This window comes from Amphiura filiformis, chromosome 8, assembly GCF_039555335.1.
Source record: "Amphiura filiformis chromosome 8, Afil_fr2py, whole genome shotgun sequence".
In the NCBI taxonomy this organism is placed as follows: Eukaryota; Metazoa; Echinodermata; class Ophiuroidea; order Amphilepidida; family Amphiuridae; genus Amphiura; species Amphiura filiformis.
In genome coordinates, this window is record NC_092635.1 from 36629281 (window position 1) to 36651460 (window position 22180).

The following is a 22180-nucleotide window of genomic DNA, read 5'->3' on the forward strand; positions in this document are numbered from 1 at the left end:
AAAAAAGGGAGGGGGGGAGAGGTAAAAATAGAGAAACTGGCAGATGATAATCTCTGCTTTATAAGTGCCATTTTAAATTTTGGTCAGCTTCGTCATTTTTACATGTCTTTATAGCTCTGCAGTCCGCCTAATGCCGATTTTTCTCTGAGCGCTCAATTAATTCCGTTCAATGCAGTTTTACCGTTTCGCGCCGTACTGAATCATCATCTACAACGCGTGCTAGGCAATGTGTTTTTTTTTTTTTTTTTTAATATTATTATTTCTAATTTTTTTTTGCTTGCTATCCTCTGAAGATAGCAATTTTGGTCAGCTTCGTCATTTTAACATTTCTTTTTTAGCTTTGCATTCGGCCTAGTGCCGATTTTTATACTAAAAGAAAATGTGGTGAGATATGCCGTAATTTGCTCGATTCTGGTGCCGGTGAAACAGGCAGATAGAGAAATAGAGAAACAGGCAGATGCGGAAAGTGATCAGTCTGTAATACCGCTTTAAACTTTCTGATCGGGACTGATGTATTAGAAAGAAAAAACTCGCCGCTACATGATGAATTAAAAATTTAAAGAAAACAATGTAAAACATTACTTCTAGAGTAGAAAGATGCAATGAATCGGGATGAGATTCTAAATGCTATCTTCAGTAGATATAGCGAGAAAATCCTAAAACTCTACCCGAATAAAAAAATCGGCATTCGGCCTATTATAGGCCTATGCCGCGCTATTAAAAAAAGGGAAGGGGGGAAGAGGTAAAAATAGAGAAACTGGCAGATGATAATCTCTGCTTTATAAGTGCCATTTTAAATTTTGGTCAGCTTCGTCATTTTTCTCTTAGCGCGCATTCCGTTCAATGCAGTTTTACCGTTTCGCGCCGTACTGAATCATCATCTACAACGCGTGCTAGGCAATGTTTTTTTTTCAAAAATTTTCTTTTTTTTAATATTTTTTTTGCTTGCTATCCTCTGAAGATAGCAATTTTGGTCAGCTTCGTCATTTTAACATTTCTTTTTTAGCTTTGCATTCGGCCTAGTGCCGATTTTTATACTAAAAGAAAATGTGGTGAGACATGCCGTAATTTGCTCGATTCTGGTGCCGGTGAAACAGGCAGATAGAGCTAGAGAAATAGAGAAACAGGCAGATGCGGAAAGTGATCAGTTTGTAATACCGCTTTAAACTTTCTGATCGGGACTGATGTATTAGAAAGAAAAAACTCGCCGCTACATGATGAATTAAAAATTTAGAGAAAATAATGTAAAACATTACTTCTAGAGTAGAAAGATGCAATGAATCGGGATGAGATTCTAAATGCTATCTTCAGTAGATATAGCGAGAAAATCCTAAAACTCTACCCGAATTAAAAAATCGGCATTCGGCCTATATGCCGCGCTATTTAAAAAATAGGGGGAAGAGGTAAAAATAGAGAAACATACAGATGATAATCTCTGCTTTATAAGTGCCATATTAAATTTTGGCCAGCTTCGTCATTTTTACATTTCTTTATAGCTCTGCAGTCGGCCTAATGCCGATTTTTCTCTGAGCGCTCAATCCCGTTCAATGCAGTTTAAAACATTACTTCTAGAGTAGAAAGATGCAATGAATCGGGATGAGATTCTAAATGCTATCTTCAGTAGATATAGCGAGAAAATCCTAAAACTCTACCCGAATAAAAAAATCGGCATTCGGCCTATTATAGGCCTATACCGCGCTATTAAAAAAGGGAGGGGGGGAAGAGGTAAAAATAGAGAAACATACAGATGATAATCTCTGCTTTATAAGTGCCATTTTAAATTTTGGTCAGCTTCGTCATTTTTACATTTCTTTATAGCTCTGCAGTCCGCCTAATGCCGATTTTTCTCTGAGCGCTCAATTAATTCCGCTCAATGCAGTTTTACCGTTTCGCGCCGTACTGAATCATCATCTACAACGCGTGCTAGGCAATGTTTTTTTTTAATATTATTATTTTTAATTTTTTTTTTGCTTGCTATCCTCTGAAGATAGCAATTTTGGTCAGCTTCGTCATTTTAACATTTCTTTTTTAGCTTTGCATTCGGCCTAGTGCCGATTTTTTATATAAAAGAAAATGTGGTGAGACATGCCGTAATTTGCTCGATTCTGGTGCCGGTGAAACAGGCAGATAGAGCTAGAGAAATAGAGAAACAGGCAGATGCGGAAAGTGATCAGTCTGTAATACCGCTTTAAACTTTCTGATCGGGACTGATGTATTAGAAAGAAAAAACTCGCCGCTACATGATGAATTAAAAATGTAGAGAAAATAATATAAAACATTACTTCTAGAGTAGAAAGATGCAATGAATCGGGATGAGATTCTAAATGCTATCTTCAGTAGATATAGCGAGAAAATCCTAAAACTCTGCCCGAATTAAAAAATCGGCATTCGGCCTATAGGTCTATGCCGCGCTATTTAAAAAAAAAAGGGGGGGGGAAGAGGTAAAAATAGAGAAACAGGCAGATGATAATCTCTGCTTAATAAGTGCCATTTTAAATTTTGGTCAGCTTCGTCATTTTTACATTTCTTTATAGCTCTGCAGTCGGCCTAATGCCGATTTTTCTCTGAGCGCGCACCCCGTTCAATGCAGTTTTACCGTTTCGCGCCGTACTGAATCATCATCTACAACGCGTGCTAGGCAATGTTTTTTTTATATATATTTTTTTAATATTATTATTTTTAATATTTTTTGCTTGCTATCCTCTGAAGATAGCAATTTTGGTCAGCTTCGTCATTTTAACATTTCTTTTTTAGCTTTGCATTCGGCCTAGTGCCGATTTTTATACTAAAAAAAATGTGGTGAGACATGCCGTAATTTGCTCGATTCTGGTGCCGGTGAAACAGGCAGATAGAGCTAGAGAAATAGAGAAACAGGCAGATGCGGAAAGTGATCAGTCTGTAATACCGATTTAAACTTTCTGATCGGGACTGATGTATTAGAAAGAAAAAACTCGCCGCTACATGATGAATTAAAATTTTAGAGAAAATAATGTAAAACATTACTTCTAGAGTAGAAAGATGCAATGAATCGGGATGAGATTCTAAATGCTTTCAGTAGATGTAGCGAGAAAATCCTAAAACTCTGCCCGAATTAAAAAATCGGCATTCGGCCTATATAGTGCCGCGCTATTTAAAAAATAGGGGGAAGAGGTAAAAATAGAGAAACATACAGATGATAATCTCTGCTTTATAAGTGCCATTTTAAATTTTGGTCAGCTTCGTCATTTTTACATTTCTTTATAGCTCTGCAGTCGGCCTAATGCCGATTTTTCTCTGAGCGCTCAATCCCGTTCAATGCAGTTTTACCGTTTCGCGCCGTACTGAATCATCATCTCCAACGCGTGCTAGGCAATGTCTTTTTTTTTAAATTTTTTTTTTTAATATTATTATTTTTAAATTTTTTTGCTTGCTAGCCTCTGAAGATAGCAATTTTGGTCAGCTTCGTCATTTTAACATTTCTTTTTTAGCTTTGCATTCGGCCTAGTGCCGATTTTTATACTAAAAGAAGTGTGGTGAGACATGCCGTAATTTGCTCGATTCTGGTGCCGGTGTCTATAGAGCTCCTGCATTGATTTACATGGGTAGTATTAAAATTTAAATAGGGGCCTACCTCAAGAACCGAATACCGTATGACGCTGAAACAAACTATGAAATAAAGCTATTACATTTCTCTATCTGTTTTATGTCATTTTGGTGTGATTTTGCTATCAACTGCAGATAGCTCAAATTTAAATGCCCGTTGGTTGTCGTTTTTGTCTGCTGAACGAGATAAAGGGTACATACCACAAAAAGCTATATAATAGACTTTACGTCGCGTTTTGGCCATAAGTCGAGTTACGTCCAACTTTAAAATATATATTTGATATCATCTTAACTATAGAACACTATTGTACCGATTGTCTAGAATTTTTATGCAAAGTTACTGTTACTGGTGTGCTATATTCTGAAGATCAAATTAAAATTTCAAATGTTGCTACATTTTGTTTTGGTTTATAATTTTAATTGCATGTGTTTTTTTGTTCTACCTACTGAATACTAGTAGGCCTATATAGCTGAAATTAAATGCAGGCTTATGTTTTCATTGTCCCTCTGCGCGAGAGATATATTTTCCAATCGAATTTAGGTCTAGGCTACTGGTGCTATATCTACTCGGAGAATCAAATTAAAATTTCAAATGTTGCGACATTTTGTTTTGGGTTTAATTTGGGACTACATGAGATTCTAAATGCTAGGCCTATCTTCAGTAGATATAGCGAAAAAGTCCTTAAAATGCGCACGGTTAAACATGATATAGTAGTGCTCGGTGGCATTCATTGCCTCTGTCTACTCTAGAAGTAATGTTTTACATTATTCTTTCTAATTCATCAGTCCCGATCAGAAAGTTTAAAGCGAAAAGAAGTAAAAAATCATAGAGAAACACTGGCAGATGCGGAAAGTGATGAATCGCTATAAACTTTCTGATCGGGACTGATGTAGGCCTATTAGAAAGAAAAAGTGCACTGCTAAATAATGATGTAAAAATTTAGAGAAAATAATGTAAAACATTACTTCTAGAGTAGAAAGATGCAATGAATCGGGATGAGATTCTAAATGCTACCTTCAGTAGAAAGGCTATGGCGAAAAAATCCTACGCCACTGGTATGATATGATTTAGCCTAGGCATACTTAAAGCCTATACAAGCCTATAACACAGTGGCTGTGATCATAATGATTTATTGTTGGAACATAAACAGTTTGTTATGATTGAGACCAGAGGATGGAATTCCAGTTTCCTTTCTCACGAAGTAAGGGCTAAGAGTAAAATTGTACAATTGTGTTTGGGAGTGGCCTTCTCTCTTTCTCTTTTTCCTAGCTATTTTCTTCCATTTCTTGCTTTGTTTATCAAAGCTATCTAGGCCAGCATGCATATATTAGCCTACACTGGCTATCCAGGCTTGTGCATTTGTATGAGCTTGGAACGGTCCATGGTTTTCCATGGATTAGCATGTGTTCCTCACGGACCAACCTGGGTAAACAAACAAACAATGATTTAAGCATTTCCCAGCACTCCACTGGGGTCAACTTGGACTGATATATTTACAATAAAAACACATTCAAAATGTCGGTCGATTTCACATTTTATGTTATCTACAGAAGGTGTGAATTATTCTTCATGCATACATCACTTTAGATCCGAAATCGACTAAGTAGTGACACACGGGCAATTCTTAAACAACATCTTTTGCACAGACTTCGGGGGCACTGCTAATTCAAAGACGTCTCTGATATCAAAGACGGGTCAGTGATTTCACATACGGGGGTCTGTGATATCACATATAGGCCTACGTCGTGCTTTTTTGACAGTTCGGCGCTAGATGCAGCACATCGGAACAAAGGTGAGTGTATCGGAATATTATATAACAAATATCTATCTGTGCAAACATCATATCTATGTGTGCAAATTCTGACAAATGGTCTCAGAAAATACTTAGATTGCAAAATCGAGCCATTTACGGCCCAAATCCAACGTTTTGAAGTAAAAAATCCCAATTCATGGGGGGGGGGGGTGGTGGTGAATATTTTGGCAAGGCAAAAAAAGGGGGGACAAGGAATTTTTTGCCAGTCTAAGAGGGGGAGGGGAGCGATTTTTGGCACGCATTGTGGCGGCACCTTTTCAAAAATATGTTCAAAAATGACTTGGGGGGGAAATGGTAGGCCCATACGGAAACGTTCAGGCCTATAAACCTCGTGGCCTGATTCTTCTTGCACACGTGCATGGGATGAATTCGGATAAATATGGACACTTGTATTTTATTAATAGGGGTGGGGTTATGTTATGATAAGGTGGATCAAAATAGATCAACAAATTACGGTAAACCAGGAGCTACCAGGGGCGTGCCCAGGGGGTTGGGCTTTGGGGCCTGCAGCCCCCCAGTCTTAAAAAAAAGAGCTAGACAGAGAGAGAAAGGAGAGGGAAGAGAGGAAGGGGAGTGACAGAGCAGTGGCACAGCCAGGCCTGTACGCAGTATTTCTTTTAGGGGGGTGCAGTAGTATACGCGTCTGTAGGGACCATTTCAAGGTCACACGAGCTCATGAATATTAATGAGGTAGGCGTGGCTATTCACGAGGTGGGCGCGACTAATTAGCATATATGAATAGGAATGAATGAGTACCGCCAATTTCGAATCGAGAAGTCGAATTTTTACCGACGTTAGACAAACGATGCGAAACAAACGAGAGAGACGAGCATTTTTTTAATCTTTCACCTTTATTAGGAACATTAAGAAATAATACTAATAATTCCATATTTTTTTTTAGGAATATTAAAGAGAAAACGAAAAAAAACGTTAGACGCAAATGTACATATTTATGGCGCTTTATGTTTCAAACTAATGTTCGTCGTTTCGCTTCAAACTCTCCAAGTTTTGTCCCTAGCACGGTTGGTCAACTCCGCTCGCTTCAAACTATCCACCTTTCCCCTAGCCTGTTTGACCACCTCAGCCTTCGTGTAGATGGACCCGTCTAGTAACGAGCAATAGGCGATTTTTCGAAATATCATCATTTGTAAAAGCCCTTCTCTTCCGTTCCGATATTCTTTATCTTTCCATTTTGCCACGGATACCGTCGTACTCTCCGTAAAATCGACCATACTGACGTCTAAGTTTTGAATATTAGCGACCTCTAACCATATAGCACGAACGTAGTTCAGATCCAGCTCGAGTAAGGCTTCTTCATTAACTACGTCCCATAAGGGGTCCTCTTCGTCAAGATATAGACAGTCGTGTTGGGTCTGACTCGGACGATCGTTTATACAACCGTTACAATGTTTTTTCATCGATGCTTCTGTCAGGCGTTGGAACTCTTCACCGACGATGTAATGTACAAATTGACGGAGTAGATGGACTTGTCTCTCAGTCTCAATGTCTTCTTCTTCTCGCCCTTTGCTAAAAGATAGACGATCCGTAGAACCCATAGTAAGCCGGTTTGTTGTGGAAGCGCTACCGGTTTACTGATCGAAAATGAATGACTAGACCCACGAATCACCCTTTTATGTGCAAGAATTCCTCGCTCGAGTCTCTCAGGATTGAACGATTTCGAGGTAATGATTTAAGTTCTTCGCCGCGTCGATATATATAGTATAGTTAGAGGTAACTCTTAATGTATATCCTCATTCCTGTTGGTTCACGCGTATAATTTGAATTTCATTATGGTTACCATTTCTCTCGTCCATAAGGTGTAGTTCTCCACAATAACACGGTGTCACGAAAATGTAACGCGGATCATCTATCATAAAATCTACACACGCGTCAAATTCGTCCATATAATCCCCATTCTCTTCAAAACCTTCATCGGTTTCCGTTTCTTCGAGGCAATCGTGTTCCGCTTTAGGGCATGGCAGAACAACATCGCAAACTTCGCAAGTAAAAATCTGTATATATATCGGTTTGGTAGGATCGTAAAATTCACCCTCGATGTCCCACGTTGCTAGTTGATGCGCGTCTATAGAAATAATTTCATAGGGTTCTCGATGATGGGGTTGGACGTTTTCTGCAGCCATCGCGAAAAGTCACGGACTTTCATTTGGGTACTGGAAGAAATAATGACCGCGGGTAATGACGGGTTTTCCTTAAATTCACGAAACGTTCGATAATTATAGACGCTACGTACGAATACGACACGATCCCGCTAATGTTGTCTATCGACGCGGAACGTTCATCGAGCACTCAAAATCTAATATTACGATGACGTCACGACGACTATACACAAACATTTATCTTTTATGAAAGAAGGCTACGAATACGAACAAAATAAAATTAAAAGTTAACAAATTTCGATAGACGACATGGATGAACAAGATGTATATCATCTTACATTTACAAAAATAAAAAGATGCATGTACAAATAATTAAAGTAAAGAAGCTACACTCTAACAGTGGTTAATAAGTTTTTACCTAATGCAACATCACGCGTGTAATTCTTTCTCCACGGTTAAAGGTTTTCATACATTTCACGGGAGAATAGTTGAACCAAACTTTAAAATTTTACCCTTTCGATTTTATGCAAAAACGCGCCGGTTACTCTCACGGATGAATTTTAACGTGGATTCTCGCCCCATTCATTTACGACACGTGCCACCGTGACTTACCTCGTTTATTATTCTCTTGTTGATAAAGCGATCTCACTCATGATCAGTATGGCAAACAATTTTTTCAGCATCAATTTCAAGGTCGTAAAAAAACCACGAATCGTTAGGTAGTAAAGATTTTGGGGTATTCACCAATTTCCGAGACTATCAACGCCAAATTGAGAGTATTTAACAACGATCGTTTTAACATCTAGTCTCGCTCTAACTTTTGCGACCGATGGATAATTTGGCGACTCAAGAAACAACTAACAAATTGAGACTAGCCGTTTGTAATGTATTTAAAAACGCAAACCGTTCATCGGTGGGTGATTTGGCGACTCGAGAAACAACGCGCATTACGACCGTAAAAAATTGACGTGTCAAGAAACAGTCATTAAATTAACAACTAGACGTTAAAAACACGATGATTCGGCGTATCAATTAAACGAGTCTCGCTCCAATTCAACGCCATTAATATTTGTGACGAGGCTTTGCAACGTGATTTCGCTCGTTACAAACACTATCGGTGGTTGGTTTGGCGTGTCAAGAAACAGTCAACAAATTAACAACGAGTCTCGCTCCAATTTAACGCCGCTAAAATTTACCGTGCTTTCGCTCGTTAAAAACGCGATCGGCGGTTGATTCGATGTGTCAAGTAACCACGGCTGGTGGTCGCTAATATTTACAACTATTACGCTAAAATGTACGCTAATATTTACAACCGTTGACAACGCGCTGCACCGTGGTTTTATTCGTACATCGCGCGAATCAATCGGAACTCGTTGTTTAGGCGATTCTCTCGGAATAGTACGCTAAACATTTTTTAACATCGGTTTTAAAGCCTTTTAAAAACAAGTATCGTTAATCGGCGGAGTCAAGGAACACGGCGTTAAAAACACGTATCGCTAATCGGTGGCTAATTTGGAGAGTCAGGAAACTACCAACAAATTGAGATTAATCGTTTTGACGATTCAAAAAAACAATCAACAAATCGAGAGTATGCAACACACCCATTTATTGTGTTTAACCAACAATCGCCGATCGTTTAATAGTATTAACGTACTTCTCGTTTTAATCGTCAAAAAAGGGATAGCGAATCTAGAGTCTAGAAGACTGAAATGTTTTTTGAAAGAAGTCTCACTTAGTCTCACCTACGATAGATAGCGCCGTACAGACATCACCGAAATAAATCACAAATAAATTCGTAATACAACGTAGAGTTAGGCTGCTAAGATAGTTTTATTAATTTAATATTAATTCAAGTTATTAACTTGCCGACACGTACCAACTCTACCCGCAAAAATTCGTTGTAACATTTATTTATCTAACCAAGGAGGGCTAAACGATATAATCATAAATCCTATAAAGTATAGAATAAATCCAACAACGGTATATTCCTGCAGTATTCCATTAATATAATTCCAAGATCGTTGTAGGTTTGGTGAAAATAGAACGCCCAATAAAATCCCGAAATCGTTGTATAATCTTTTCGTCCATTATTCCATCAATATATTTCCGATATTGTCCAAAGTTAGGTTAAAAACAGAACGCGTAATAAAATTCACGAAGATATGATCGAGTATAATAATTTAGCACTGCATGGTATAACGATGTTATCTCTTCAAAGTTTAACGGTCGAGTGATGACGTCAAACGCTTCGAGGGATGATACAGTACATCGAGTTAAACCTCTTCACGTGTACACACCCCGTGACAGCGTGTCACTCGCTTCGATAATTATCGAGCGATTACGTCAAACGTTTCTAAAGCTACGCTTTTCATTGGCTCGGTCGATCGCTCCAATTTAGCGTGGTTATTTCGCTCGTTAAAAACACGATCGGCGTTTGATTCGGCGTGTCCAGAAACAATCAACAAATTAACAAAAGAGTCTCGCTCCAATTTAACGTGGTTATTTCGCTCTTTAAAAACACGGCGATTCGGCGTGTTCAGAAACAATCGACAAATTACCCGTACAAAAAAATTGAAACAAAAATTAAAAAAAAAATTAAATAAAAAAGAATTTCAAACAAAAATTTAGAAAAGTTTAAAAAGTTTAAAAAAAAAAAAAAAACCTTAAACCAAAAGTTTTCAAAACAAATTTCGAAACCAAAAATTAAAACAAATCAAGATAAATAAAACAAATTTCGCAACAAAAAGTTTTTAACAAAATTTCAAAACAAAAAATTAAGACATTTTAAGATAAATAAAAAATGTCAACAACAAAAAATTGTTATCATAAAAACATACAAGAATTCAAATTCCCCTATGAGACGGCGTATCTGAATATTAAAGTTCCTGAAATGCAAAATGACGGACATCGTTATCTCTCGCCCTACCCATCACAACGAATAAAGTCTGATACGACAAACACTTTTTTGTTTTTTCATAATCTTTATTAGTAAATCGATAGATCGCAAGAAGAAAGTCGACTTTCAAAACCTATCATTTTTTTCTTTGGTAAAAAGAGGAAGTTGTGAAGCTATGCGCCGGAGCAAACGTCCCTCTTCTTATTGAGCGATGTAACGCATTTTGGGGCACCATTTTGTAGTTTTGTCTCGAGGCATGTACGGTTCTGAATTTGAGGAGCTGGTTGACGATCGTTTTCAATGCGGAGACGAGAGGAACCGTGTCGCGTAGTCTTTTTCTTCTTGGACATCAGTCTTTTATCGGTTACGGTGCGGAGAAGATACTTATGCGTCGAAAGTTTCTTTTTCTTCCTTTCCGAATCCGAAGGACCGTTACGTGTCTTTGAGCGGAAATGACGCTCGTGCGTCTTCGTCATCTTCTTCCGCCTTCGATCTAAACGTTTCAGAACACGCATCGCGCATTCGCACAATGCATCGACGATGCTATTATCGACGTGTTGAATGATGGATTTCCTCTGGCGCGGGTTACACTTTGCCAGGAAGCGGAGCGCTTCGGAGTTACGTTGTATCTTCTGCAACATGTTGACGACGAATGATATTCTTAAAAGACGGGACACGTTAATATACTCATCGCGGCGAAAATTAAATATTACTTAGAGACGCCATAACCGTAAGGAAAAGTTTCGAAACCATTCACGATCCATCTCTTGTCGAAGACTACTCTGTAATCCTTCTTGAATACTCGAGTCTCGATATTCTTGGTTTGAACGTTACGTACGATCTTCCGAGGATCCGTCACCGTCACTTTCTCTCCTTCGTTTTCTCCGTCCGCTTTTAAACCTTTCACCATACGCACCAGTGTCGAAGCGTTGACAAGTTCTGAGTTTCGAGCGTTCAGCGTGATCCCCCTCACTTTCATGACGGTTTTACCGGTATCCGTAGTATACGAATAATTCTTGCAGCCCCCCGTGACGAAAGTAGAGATGTGATTGCCATCGTGCGGAGCGACCTCGTCCGTCAATTGACCCAGATAATCACCGGTAGTGGGTTCCCAATCTCCCGGACGACTGAGAAAAACGACGCTGTCTGTAGAAACGAGAAAACATTAGATATAATTACAAATAAAACACGCGCAAAAAGATTTTTAACACGTCTCTATATTATTGCGACATTGAATAACTAACCTCGTATCTTGAACACACGAGAATGCTTACCCGTATCTTGGTACATGGCGCGTTCCCCCAACTTTTCCAGGACTTCGTACAACTTCAACCTGGCGTGGCAAGTCGTAAAAGCAGCGATGACGACGTTGGTGTTCAGGTTGACTCTAGCGAAAGCGTCGTCATCTTTATAAGTCACTTCGATGACTTCGTCGTTGATGAGCCGAATATTATCGACGGTGACGCTATCGCTCGTCAGTAGCTTATACACTTCGGAAGGATCGTCGAGGATGACGGTTTGGCTCATGTTGGATCTCTGAGCGAATTTACCTGTAAAAATAATAGTAAATTAATAAAGAGATGAGAATCCTGCTAAGAGTACGTATCTGAAAGGATGACGCTGGGTGTACGGGTTGTAATTTTTATAAATTTGTCTTTCAACTCACCCCACATGCTGTTCAGACATAGTTTGGCCAAAGATCTCATGCCTGGATTCTTCTCGATATTGTCGGGGGCCAATCGCACGCCTTCGTTTTCGAAGTATTCGTCTATGTACCGTCGTTTGTCCTCCTCGGTCACGCACCAGTCGGGGTACCCGCTCGCTTCCTGTTTCAATTGGAGGAACCGATCGATATAGTCGGTGAACAGTCCCCCTGTCTTTGTCTCTTTATCGTACTCCGCGCGTTGCTCCCAGTGCCACACCACTTCTATGTCCTTGACCTCGTAACCCATCTCCACTGCTTTCTGCACTTCGAGCGTCACCCAGGTACCCCTGATCGTTCGGGCTTTATCCGAATGGGGACAGTAGGCTTGCCGTTTTTCTTCCATGCAGGTTCCGCACAGGGCGAACATTAACTTGCCGTGACACCTCGCAGGCAAGACGGGATGAAAAAGATACCTTGGCGGTAAGACCGTGCATCGAATCAAACCAAAGTACTCCGAAACGTCTTCGAAGTCGTTCGTGATAATTCGAGGATGACCGACGATGTAGGGGCGGTACTTGTTAGCCCACGGGTAGAGGCTAGATACGAGAAGAAATACAAAAGGACATGTCTTGTTATTTTTTTTCCAAATATTTAGCCGTGACGTTGCTGAGTAATAATACGCGTATCGAAAGGATTATTTAAGGACGGTGCGATTCGACCTACCTAGTAAAGTCCAAATATCGGATGACTTCCCCGTCTCGGACTTGGTGAAAGAGCCTGGTCGCTTCCGTTCTTCCACCGTATAGAGCTTCCTTCGCATTCAACGGTTCGAAATGGCTCGTAACGTCGATCCTGTCCTTCTCATCCTTTGCAAGATCTCGCCAAACCACCTTCCATTCGTGTTCCCAGATTTCGACGATGTCGTATTCGGGATAGTTGATCTCTATCTGATTCTTACGGAAGAGAGTTAACCTGTAAAGTTCGGCCATGGGTTTCTGAGAAATTGGATTGAGGGTATCTTCGTCGTAACAAGCGGGACATCCGTGGTACAGACACCCCTGGTAAGAATAGATCTTACGCGTCTCAAAATCGATGCCATCGACCGTCACTCTTCCATTCAGCCGCACTTCTCCCCCGTTCATGGCGTGCTGTATAACGGAATCGTTCTTGAGAGCTTCGTAGTTGAGCCATCGTATGGAGTCCCGAGAGAAGTTCTGGCCCGGTCCGTATCCGTTTGGAGGGATGATAGCGATGGTCTCCTTTTCCAGAAAGTTGCGGCGTAATACGAGGTTACACGCGGAGGCTATGGTGAGGGTGTGTCCAACGGATCGACCCTGGATCTTCTAAACGGGTTTTCGTTACGTCCATGAACATCTCCCTAAATTTCATGCAACACCGACGAAGAATAGCGACGTCGCTAACGCAGTATCTCAGAAGTTCCTCTTGCAAGTCCCACATCAATCCCTTCTCTTTTTCGGCCGTATGCCAGGCCGCGAATTGATCTTTAGCGGCTTCCGACATTCCCTCAGGGTCAAAGAACTCAGCCGCCGGTATCTCTCCCACGTAATGTCCGTTCTCTTTGGTGTTGAACAAGTGCGGGAAGTAGCCCTTGCATAATTCTTGGACGCCGAAGCTCTTGGGAAGTTTGGATAACGCCATTGGAAAGAAATTCAGGCTGTCTTTGAAGGTGATCCCTAATCCAGGTACGAAGATGGACATGATCTTGGCTCCGTTCATAATGATGTCGGGTTTGACGCCATTGTCGTACAGGAATTGGAGAATGAAGTAGCCGTCGTACCCCTAACAAAAAAAAAAGAATAATTAAAATTATATTTTAATATTATTTAGTACAAAAACCTATAAATAAATACCACGCAAAAGTCTCGCTTAAACTCCTGGACTTACCTTTAAATTATGCGCCAAACAGACCGCGTGTTGATGTTTTTCTTCTTTGAAGAGCCACAGGCAGAACTTCTCCATACAATCGTCGCCTCTGAAGATCATCTGCTTTTCCACTCCGCATAAGGTGCACGGTTCTTCCCACGGATGTGGTGCGCACGTCTCGCAAGATTTCTGGGCGACGCAGAGATTCGGCTTGTGGATCCCCGTCTCCTGTCGGCTTTCCACATCGAAAAAGATGTAATTGAAACTGTTCTCCTTGTCCTTATCGGAATCTTTAACTTCGACGGGTTTGATGTAGCATTGATGTCCGGCGGGAAAGTTGCCTTGACAGACTCGACACCACAGATCCGTACAGTCGTGTTTCGATCCTTTTCTTAAGCAGTTTCTGTTGACGACCCTATCGCATTTATCGCATTTGAAATATTGTTTACATATCGTACCGTACTTCTTGATGCTGGTTCCCGGCTGTTTGTGGTTCTCGTAACACAGGCGAGATTTGAAATACCGATTGCAGTCGGAGCAATGCACCCATTCGTCGACGTCGTCGCTCAACAGACAGTTACCGGAACGACAGCTTTTACACGTATTCTCGCATCGATGTTCTGTTTTATGATCGTACGGTTTCTTACACGGATGACACCAATAACTCCTGTTTAAATAAGCGCTCATGCAAGTGATGAGATCAAAGTGATGGTTGTTATATAGTAGATAAATGCCTTTGGGTTTTTTAGGTCCCTCGTATATGATCTTGTTCAGGTGGTCTTTGGAGACGACACACAACTGATAATCCGATATGACTTTTTGGAAGCTTTCCACCTCATTTAATCCACAGGCGTCAAACGGGACGCCCGCTTTGTCGTGAAGATCTCTAGCGCGTAGTTCCTGTTCCAAATTTCCATCACGTATACGTCTCCATATACAATCTCTAGCATTCAATTCGTGTTTAGCGATACCCGTTACTATAGCTCTGGCTAGACACATGTTGTCACTTCGGTTGGTGATGGGGACGATACAACGCCAATCCTTCTTCTTCTCCACCCACGTCTTGAGTACTCTTCGGTCCGATTTACCTCCGTCTGGCATCTGCATATGGACGACGTTGATGTCCATGTTACTATCCAGTTTGACGTCCTTTTTAGATTGGAGGACGTGCTCCACTCTAGTCATAAAACGGTCCATGGTAAGGTCGTCTTTCTTAATAAAAGGTAGGTTGATGGGTTTGTCCAACCCCGGGGCTTGGAGGACAATCCTCATCATATCTCTAGGACGAACACCGTCGCCGAGTCGACCCAGAACATCGTCGATGATAGCGGAGAGTGTAGGAAGTCCATCGATGGCGAACGTTTCGTTCACGTCTTTTACTCTTAAACGATAATCCGTAGCCGTGGCTTTAAATTTCTTGACGTGCTTGCTGTGCATGGATTCAAACTCGTAATACCGAGAAATATCAGTCGAGGTGGACGCTTCGTCCGGAGCATGACGGCGACCTTCCTCGTTCTCTCGTTCGTCGTCTACAGCGTCGGCTCTCAATTCATCCACGGATTCGACGGCCGGTCGTTTTCTTTCTCCAACAACGTTCGTCGCATCTACCGCGACCTATTTACCGAGAACAAAATTAAAAAACAACATCAGATTTTACGCACGCACGTTCGTGTTTAACACAATTATACGGTTTTTTAGAAATAGAAATTATCGTTGAAAATAAAATGTTACTCACGTTTTCCGACGTGACCGGATTATCGCCTCCCGCCATGTTGTCGTTATCTATCGTCTCCATTAAGCCGTCTAACCATGCCCTCCAATCCGTATTCTCCTCGACGGGTACGTTCGAAGTCGGGGTAATCCTCAAAAAAGCGTCGAAATCTATATCACCCCCGAGTTCCAAAATTCGTTGGAAAGCTAATCCCGAAATCTCGGTCCGCCAGTCATCTTCTTCGATCATCCCGTTCAATCTATCGAGTTCGTCCGTGGTGCGGATTTCGTCGGCGACACTCACAATAGTCGTTGGTACGATCGGGGTTCCCGTATTCGCTGCGGCAACGGTTGCCGAGGGAGTGAGCTGACCTTCGTGGGTCAGAGTCGGGGCAGTTTCTCCCTCTTTATGAGGCACCACCGTCACTTCGATGTTCCGCTCTGTAGCGAGTTGAATTATACGGGCGAAAGCCATGGTCGTGATCTCGGTACGCCCATTATCTTCATCCATGATCCGCCGCAACTCCTCTAAATCTTCAGAGATTGTGATTTTTTGGACGAAATTCAGTCTGCTGGAAGACGGAATATTGGGGTCTTTTATCAACTCGAACATCCTGAGCACCGCGAGTTGATATAAATTGTCGTCTAAACCTCTTCCTATAAGGGCCTCGAGTTCCTCCACCGAGCGGCACTCACTAATAAAAAACATCCATGTTGCGAAAGTTACCGGGACTTTGTGCGTCGATGTCGTCGAATGAGTGAGTTATCTACACACCTCCGTTTTTATAGGATATAAACTGCGTGACGTCATTCGGAAAATAAAGTTAATAGTTCACCGCTGAACGTTACGACGAGAATCTACGCTCTCACGTGTTGTGTACCCGAGAAGCGGTTCAATAATTGCCGTATTTTATCAACCGAGCCAATGAAAAGCGTAGCTTTAGAAACGTTTGACGTAATCGCTCGATAATTATCGAAGCGAGTGACACGCTGTCACGGGGTGTGTACACGTGAAGAGGTTTAACTCGCTGTACTGTATCATCCTCGAAGCGTTTGACGTCATCACTCGACCGTTAAACTTTGAAGAGATAACATCGTTATACCATGTAGTGCTAAATTATTATACTCGATCATATCTTCGTGAATTTTATTACGCGTTCTGTTTTTAACCTAACTTTGGACAATATCGGAAATATATTGATGGAATAATGGACGAAAAGATTATACAACGATTTCGGATTTTATTGGGCGTTCTATTTTCACCAAACCTACAACGATCTTGGAATTATATTAATGGAATACTGCAGGAATATACCGTTGTTGGATTTATTCTATACTTTATAGGATTTATGATTATATCGTTTAGCCCTCCTTGGTTAGATAAATAAACGTTACAACGAATTTTTGCGGGTAGAGTTGGTACGTGTCGGCAAGTTAATAACTTGAATTAATATTAAATTAATAAAACTATCTTAGCAGCCTAACTCTACGTTGTATTACGAATTTATTTGTGATTTATTTCGGTGATGTCTGTACGGCGCTATCTATCGTAGGTGAGACTAAGTGAGACTTCTTTCAAAAAACATTTCAGTCTTCTAGACTCTAGATTCGCTATCCCTTTTTTGACGATTAAAACGAGAAGTACGTTAATACTATTAAACGATCGGCGATTGTTGGTTAAACACAATAAATGGGTGTGTTGCATACTCTCGATTTGTTGATTGTTTTTTTGAATCGTCAAAACGATTAATCTCAATTTGTTGGTAGTTTCCTGACTCTCCAAATTAGCCACCGATTAGCGATACGTGTTTTTAACGCCGTGTTCCTTGACTCCGCCGATTAACGATACTTGTTTTAAAAGGCTTTAAAACCGATGTTAAAAAATGTTTAGCGTACTATTCCGAGAGAATCGCCTAAACAACGAGTTCCGATTGATTCGCGCGATGTACGAATAAAACCACGGTGCAGCGCGTTGTCAACGGTTGTAAATATTAGCGTACATTTTAGCGTAATAGTTGTAAATATTAGCGACCACCAGCCGTGGTTACTTGACACATCGAATCAACCGCCGATCGCGTTTTAACGAGCGAAAGCACGGTAAATTTTAGCGGCGTTAAATTGGAGCGAGACTCGTTGTTAATTTGTTGACTGTTTCTTGACACGCCAAACCAACCACCGATAGTGTTTGTAACGAGCGAAATCACGTTGCAAAGCCTCGTCACAAATATTAATGGCGTTGAATTGGAGCGAGACTCGTTTAATTGATACGCCGAATCATCGTGTTTTTAACGTCTAGTTGTTAATTTAATGACTGTTTCTTGACACGTCAATTTTTTTACGGTCGTAATGCGCGTTGTTTCTCGAGTCGCCAAATCACCCACCGATGAACGGTTTGCGTTTTTAAATACATTACAACCGGCTAGTCTCAATTTGTTAGTTGTTTCTTGAGTCGCCAAATTATCCATCGGTCGCAAAAGTTAGAGCGAGACTAGATGTTAAAACGATCGTTGTTAAATACTCTCAATTTGGCGTTGATAGTCTCGGAAATTGGTGAATACCCCAAAATCTTTACTACCTAACGATTCGTGGTTTTTTTTTACGACCTTGAAATTGATGCTGAAAAAATTGTTTGCCATACTGATCATGAGTGAGATCGCTTTATCAACAAGAGAATAATAAACGAGGTAAGTCACGGTGGCACGTGTCGTAAATGAATGGGGCGAGAATCCACGTTAAAATTCATCCGTGAGAGTAACCGGCGCGTTTTTGCATAAAATCGAAAGGGTAAAATTTTAAAGTTTGGTTCAACTATTCTCCCGTGAAATGTATGAAAACCTTTAACCGTGGAGAAAGAATTACACGCGTGATGTTGCATTAGGTAAAAACTTATTAACCACTGTTAGAGTGTAGCTTCTTTACTTTAATTATTTGTACATGCATCTTTTTATTTTTGTAAATGTAAGATGATATACATCTTGTTCATCCATGTCGTCTATCGAAATTTGTTAACTTTTAATTTTATTTTGTTCGTATTCGTAGCCTTCTTTCATAAAAGATAAATGTTTGTGTATAGTCGTCGTGACGTCATCGTAATATTAGATTTTGAGTGCTCGATGAACGTTCCGCGTCGATAGACAACATTAGCGGGATCGTGTCGTATTCGTACGTAGCGTCTATAATTATCGAACGTTTCGTGAATTTAAGGAAAACCCGTCATTACCCGCGGTCATTATTTCTTCCAGTACCCAAATGAAAGTCCGTGACTTTTCGCGATGGCTGCAGAAAACGTCCAACCCCATCATCGAGAACCCTATGAAATTATTTCTATAGACGCGCATCAACTAGCAACGTGGGACATCGAGGGTGAATTTTACGATCCTACCAAACCGATATATATACAGATTTTTACTTGCGAAGTTTGCGATGTTGTTCTGCCATGCCCTAAAGCGGAACACGATTGCCTCGAAGAAACGGAAACCGATGAAGGTTTTGAAGAGAATGGGGATTATATGGACGAATTTGACGCGTGTGTAGATTTTATGATAGATGATCCGCGTTACATTTTCGTGACACCGTGTTATTGTGGAGAACTACACCTTATGGACGAGAGAAATGGTAACCATAATGAAATTCAAATTATACGCGTGAACCAACAGGAATGAGGATATACATTAAGAGTTACCTCTAACTATACTATATATATCGACGCGGCGAAGAACTTAAATCATTACCTCGAAATCGTTCAATCCTGAGAGACTCGAGCGAGGAATTCTTGCACATAAAAGGGTGATTCGTGGGTCTAGTCATTCATTTTCGATCAGTAAACCGGTAGCGCTTCCACAACAAACCGGCTTACTATGGGTTCTACGGATCGTCTATCTTTTAGCAAAGGGCGAGAAGAAGAAGACATTGAGACTGAGAGACAAGTCCATCTACTCCGTCAATTTGTACATTACATCGTCGGTGAAGAGTTCCAACGCCTGACAGAAGCATCGATGAAAAAACATTGTAACGGTTGTATAAACGATCGTCCGAGTCAGACCCAACACGACTGTCTATATCTTGACGAAGAGGACCCCTTATGGGACGTAGTTAATGAAGAAGCCTTACTCGAGCTGGATCTGAACTACGTTCGTGCTATATGGTTAGAGGTCGCTAATATTCAAAACTTAGACGTCAGTATGGTCGATTTTACGGAGAGTACGACGGTATCCGTGGCAAAATGGAAAGATAAAGAATATCGGAACGGAAGAGAAGGGCTTTTACAAATGATGATATTTCGAAAAATCGCCTATTGCTCGTTACTAGACGGGTCCATCTACACGAAGGCTGAGGTGGTCAAACAGGCTAGGGGAAAGGTGGATAGTTTGAAGCGAGCGGAGTTGACCAACCGTGCTAGGGACAAAACTTGGAGAGTTTGAAGCGAAACGACGAACATTAGTTTGAAACATAAAGCGCCATAAATATGTACATTTGCGTCTAACGTTTTTTTTCGTTTTCTCTTTAATATTCCTCAAAAAAAATATGGAATTATTAGTATTATTTCTTAATGTTCCTAATAAAGGTGAAAGATTAAAAAAATGCTCGTCTCTCTCGTTTGTTTCGCATCGTTTGTCTAACGTCGGTAAAAATTCGACTTCTCGATTCGAAATTGGCGGTACTCATTCATTCCTATTCATATATGCTAATTAGTCGCGCCCACCTCGTGAATAGCCACGCCTACCTCATTAATATTCATGAGCTCGTGTGACCTTGAAATGGTCCCTACAGACGCGTATACTACTGGGTGCTGATCATTTCAAAGGTGGACCTTTTTCCAGGGGGTGGTGCGATTTTGTAAAAAGTGGACCTTCTACCCAAAACTTTGGACCTTTTGACTAAAAAAACATTAAAAACCTAATTTTTCTTTTGCCACACCGCACGCCCCCCCTTCTGCGTACGGGCCTGGGCAAAGCCAGTGGGATAGTAAGGTATATAGACAGTGCCCCCTAAAACATCGAAGGGGCGGAAAAAGGGAATAGGAAAAGGCCTACTTTTTCAGTCTAATTTCCCAAAAATTGAAAGATATATAAAATATAAAATAATACCAATACCGGGACGAAAATGTTACAAAAATCGGCACAAAATATCATCAAAACTGGGATGAAAATTTTGTTTTGCCACAGCCACCCAGGCTCATTTCAATGTCCGGGCATTTTTAGGCAAACGAAAGGCAGAAATGTGGAAAGAAAACAAGGAAGAATAGAAGAAAAGTACGTTCTGAGTTATTGCGCATCATAATGTTCATGCTTGAAATTTGTGACACGGAAATCGCATCCACTGGAAATCCGTTCTAAAATACATATTATGCATTATCATGACATGATTATATGGCCTATAGGCTATGCTTAATCATGATGGTCGGAAAAATAAGTTAATAATACTTAATAGGGGCCTAATGCAAAATGTTGGCTTTTAGTTTGAGGATAATATCCCCCCCTCACAACTCGGGTCAGTTGAAATCTATTATGCCGAAAATAATACCAATGAAATAAGTGTAAACTTTTACACAAAATGACTTTATTGTGCCTTTCATTAATTTTTTGAAAAGTTCCCCAACTTCTGAGGGAGCACATTCCCCTCAGGTACCCTTCTCCGTCAAAAAAAAAAAAGGCTAACTTGCAAGTATCCATATAGGCCTAATTGAGCAGGTTCATACCCATAACATTTGCGGCCCAGAAGTCAGGTCCGCAGGAAATTTGTTATGAATTACAGGCCTATCTTTCATAGATATATGACTATAGGCCTATTATAGCAGATCTCCCTCAAGCACCCCTTGCGTTAAAACAAAAAAGGCTACACTTAGGCTGAATTGTAGGAGTTATTGAGCACAGGTATTCATTGAAAACTAAAATTTGCGGCTCAGTCGGAAATCTGTAAAAAGTATACTACGCCAATAAAGTATCCTTACACTTGGAAAAATAATCACAATTTCCAAACTGAACAATATTGGGGTAAATTTGTTTTTTTAATAGATGCACTATTTAATCCGGCACATTATGACACCCCAATGAATCCAATGTGACTTCAAGAAGCAAAGTTACAAGCATTTGATTAGACGAAGGTCCAGTTTTAAAAGTGACAAACAGGCCTATTCAAAACTCCACAGACTAGACATCTGGTGTTGAATGGCTAATTTATGCGTTTGGCTTTAATTTAAACAAAAGGAACAAAAGAAAACTGAAACAAACGAACTGACAAATAAAATGAAAGTTATGAAAAGTACAGAGAAGTAAAACTGAAATAAAACTGCTTTAAATAACGCTTCATTGAAGAAACTGTGTTGTCTCTTTGTTGCGCTTGTTGGAATCTTTTTGCGCCTTGTATAGGCAAGTTTGTCACTTTTAAAACTGGACCTTCGTCTATTCAATTGCGTGTAACTTTACTTCTTGAGGTCACATTGGATTCAATGTGGTGTCATAATGCATAATGTGCAGAATTAGATAGTGCATCTATTAAACAAACAAATTTATCCCAATATTGTTCAGTATTG

At 40.4% G+C, this 22180-nt stretch overlaps 1 protein-coding gene across 1 annotated transcript; it reads right to left on the reverse strand.

The window, feature by feature from the left end:
• Positions 1-11118: 11118 nt before the first annotated feature.
• Positions 11119-13196, reverse strand: LOC140159512 (uncharacterized). Its single transcript, XM_072183002.1, has 4 exons — positions 12778-13196; positions 12076-12650; positions 11684-11959; positions 11119-11555 (listed from the first exon to the last, which is right to left on the reverse strand). The coding sequence occupies exons 1-4, from the start codon at positions 13194-13196 to the stop codon at positions 11119-11121; spliced, it is 1707 nt and encodes a 568-aa protein (XP_072039103.1).
• Between the last annotated feature and the right edge of the window lie 8984 nt (positions 13197-22180).

Coding starts and splice junctions, on each gene's coding strand:
- LOC140159512 (XM_072183002.1), bottom strand. CDS start 13,196: ATGAACGGGGGAGAAGTGCGGCTGAATGGAAGAGTGACGGTCGATGGC. Junction 11,960..12,075: donor ATGTCTGAACAGCATGTGGG/GTGAGTTGAAAG, acceptor TTATTTTTACAG/GTAAATTCGCTCAGAGATCC. Junction 11,556..11,683: donor CGCCATGTACCAAGATACGG/GTAAGCATTCTC, acceptor TCGTTTCTACAG/ACAGCGTCGTTTTTCTCAGT.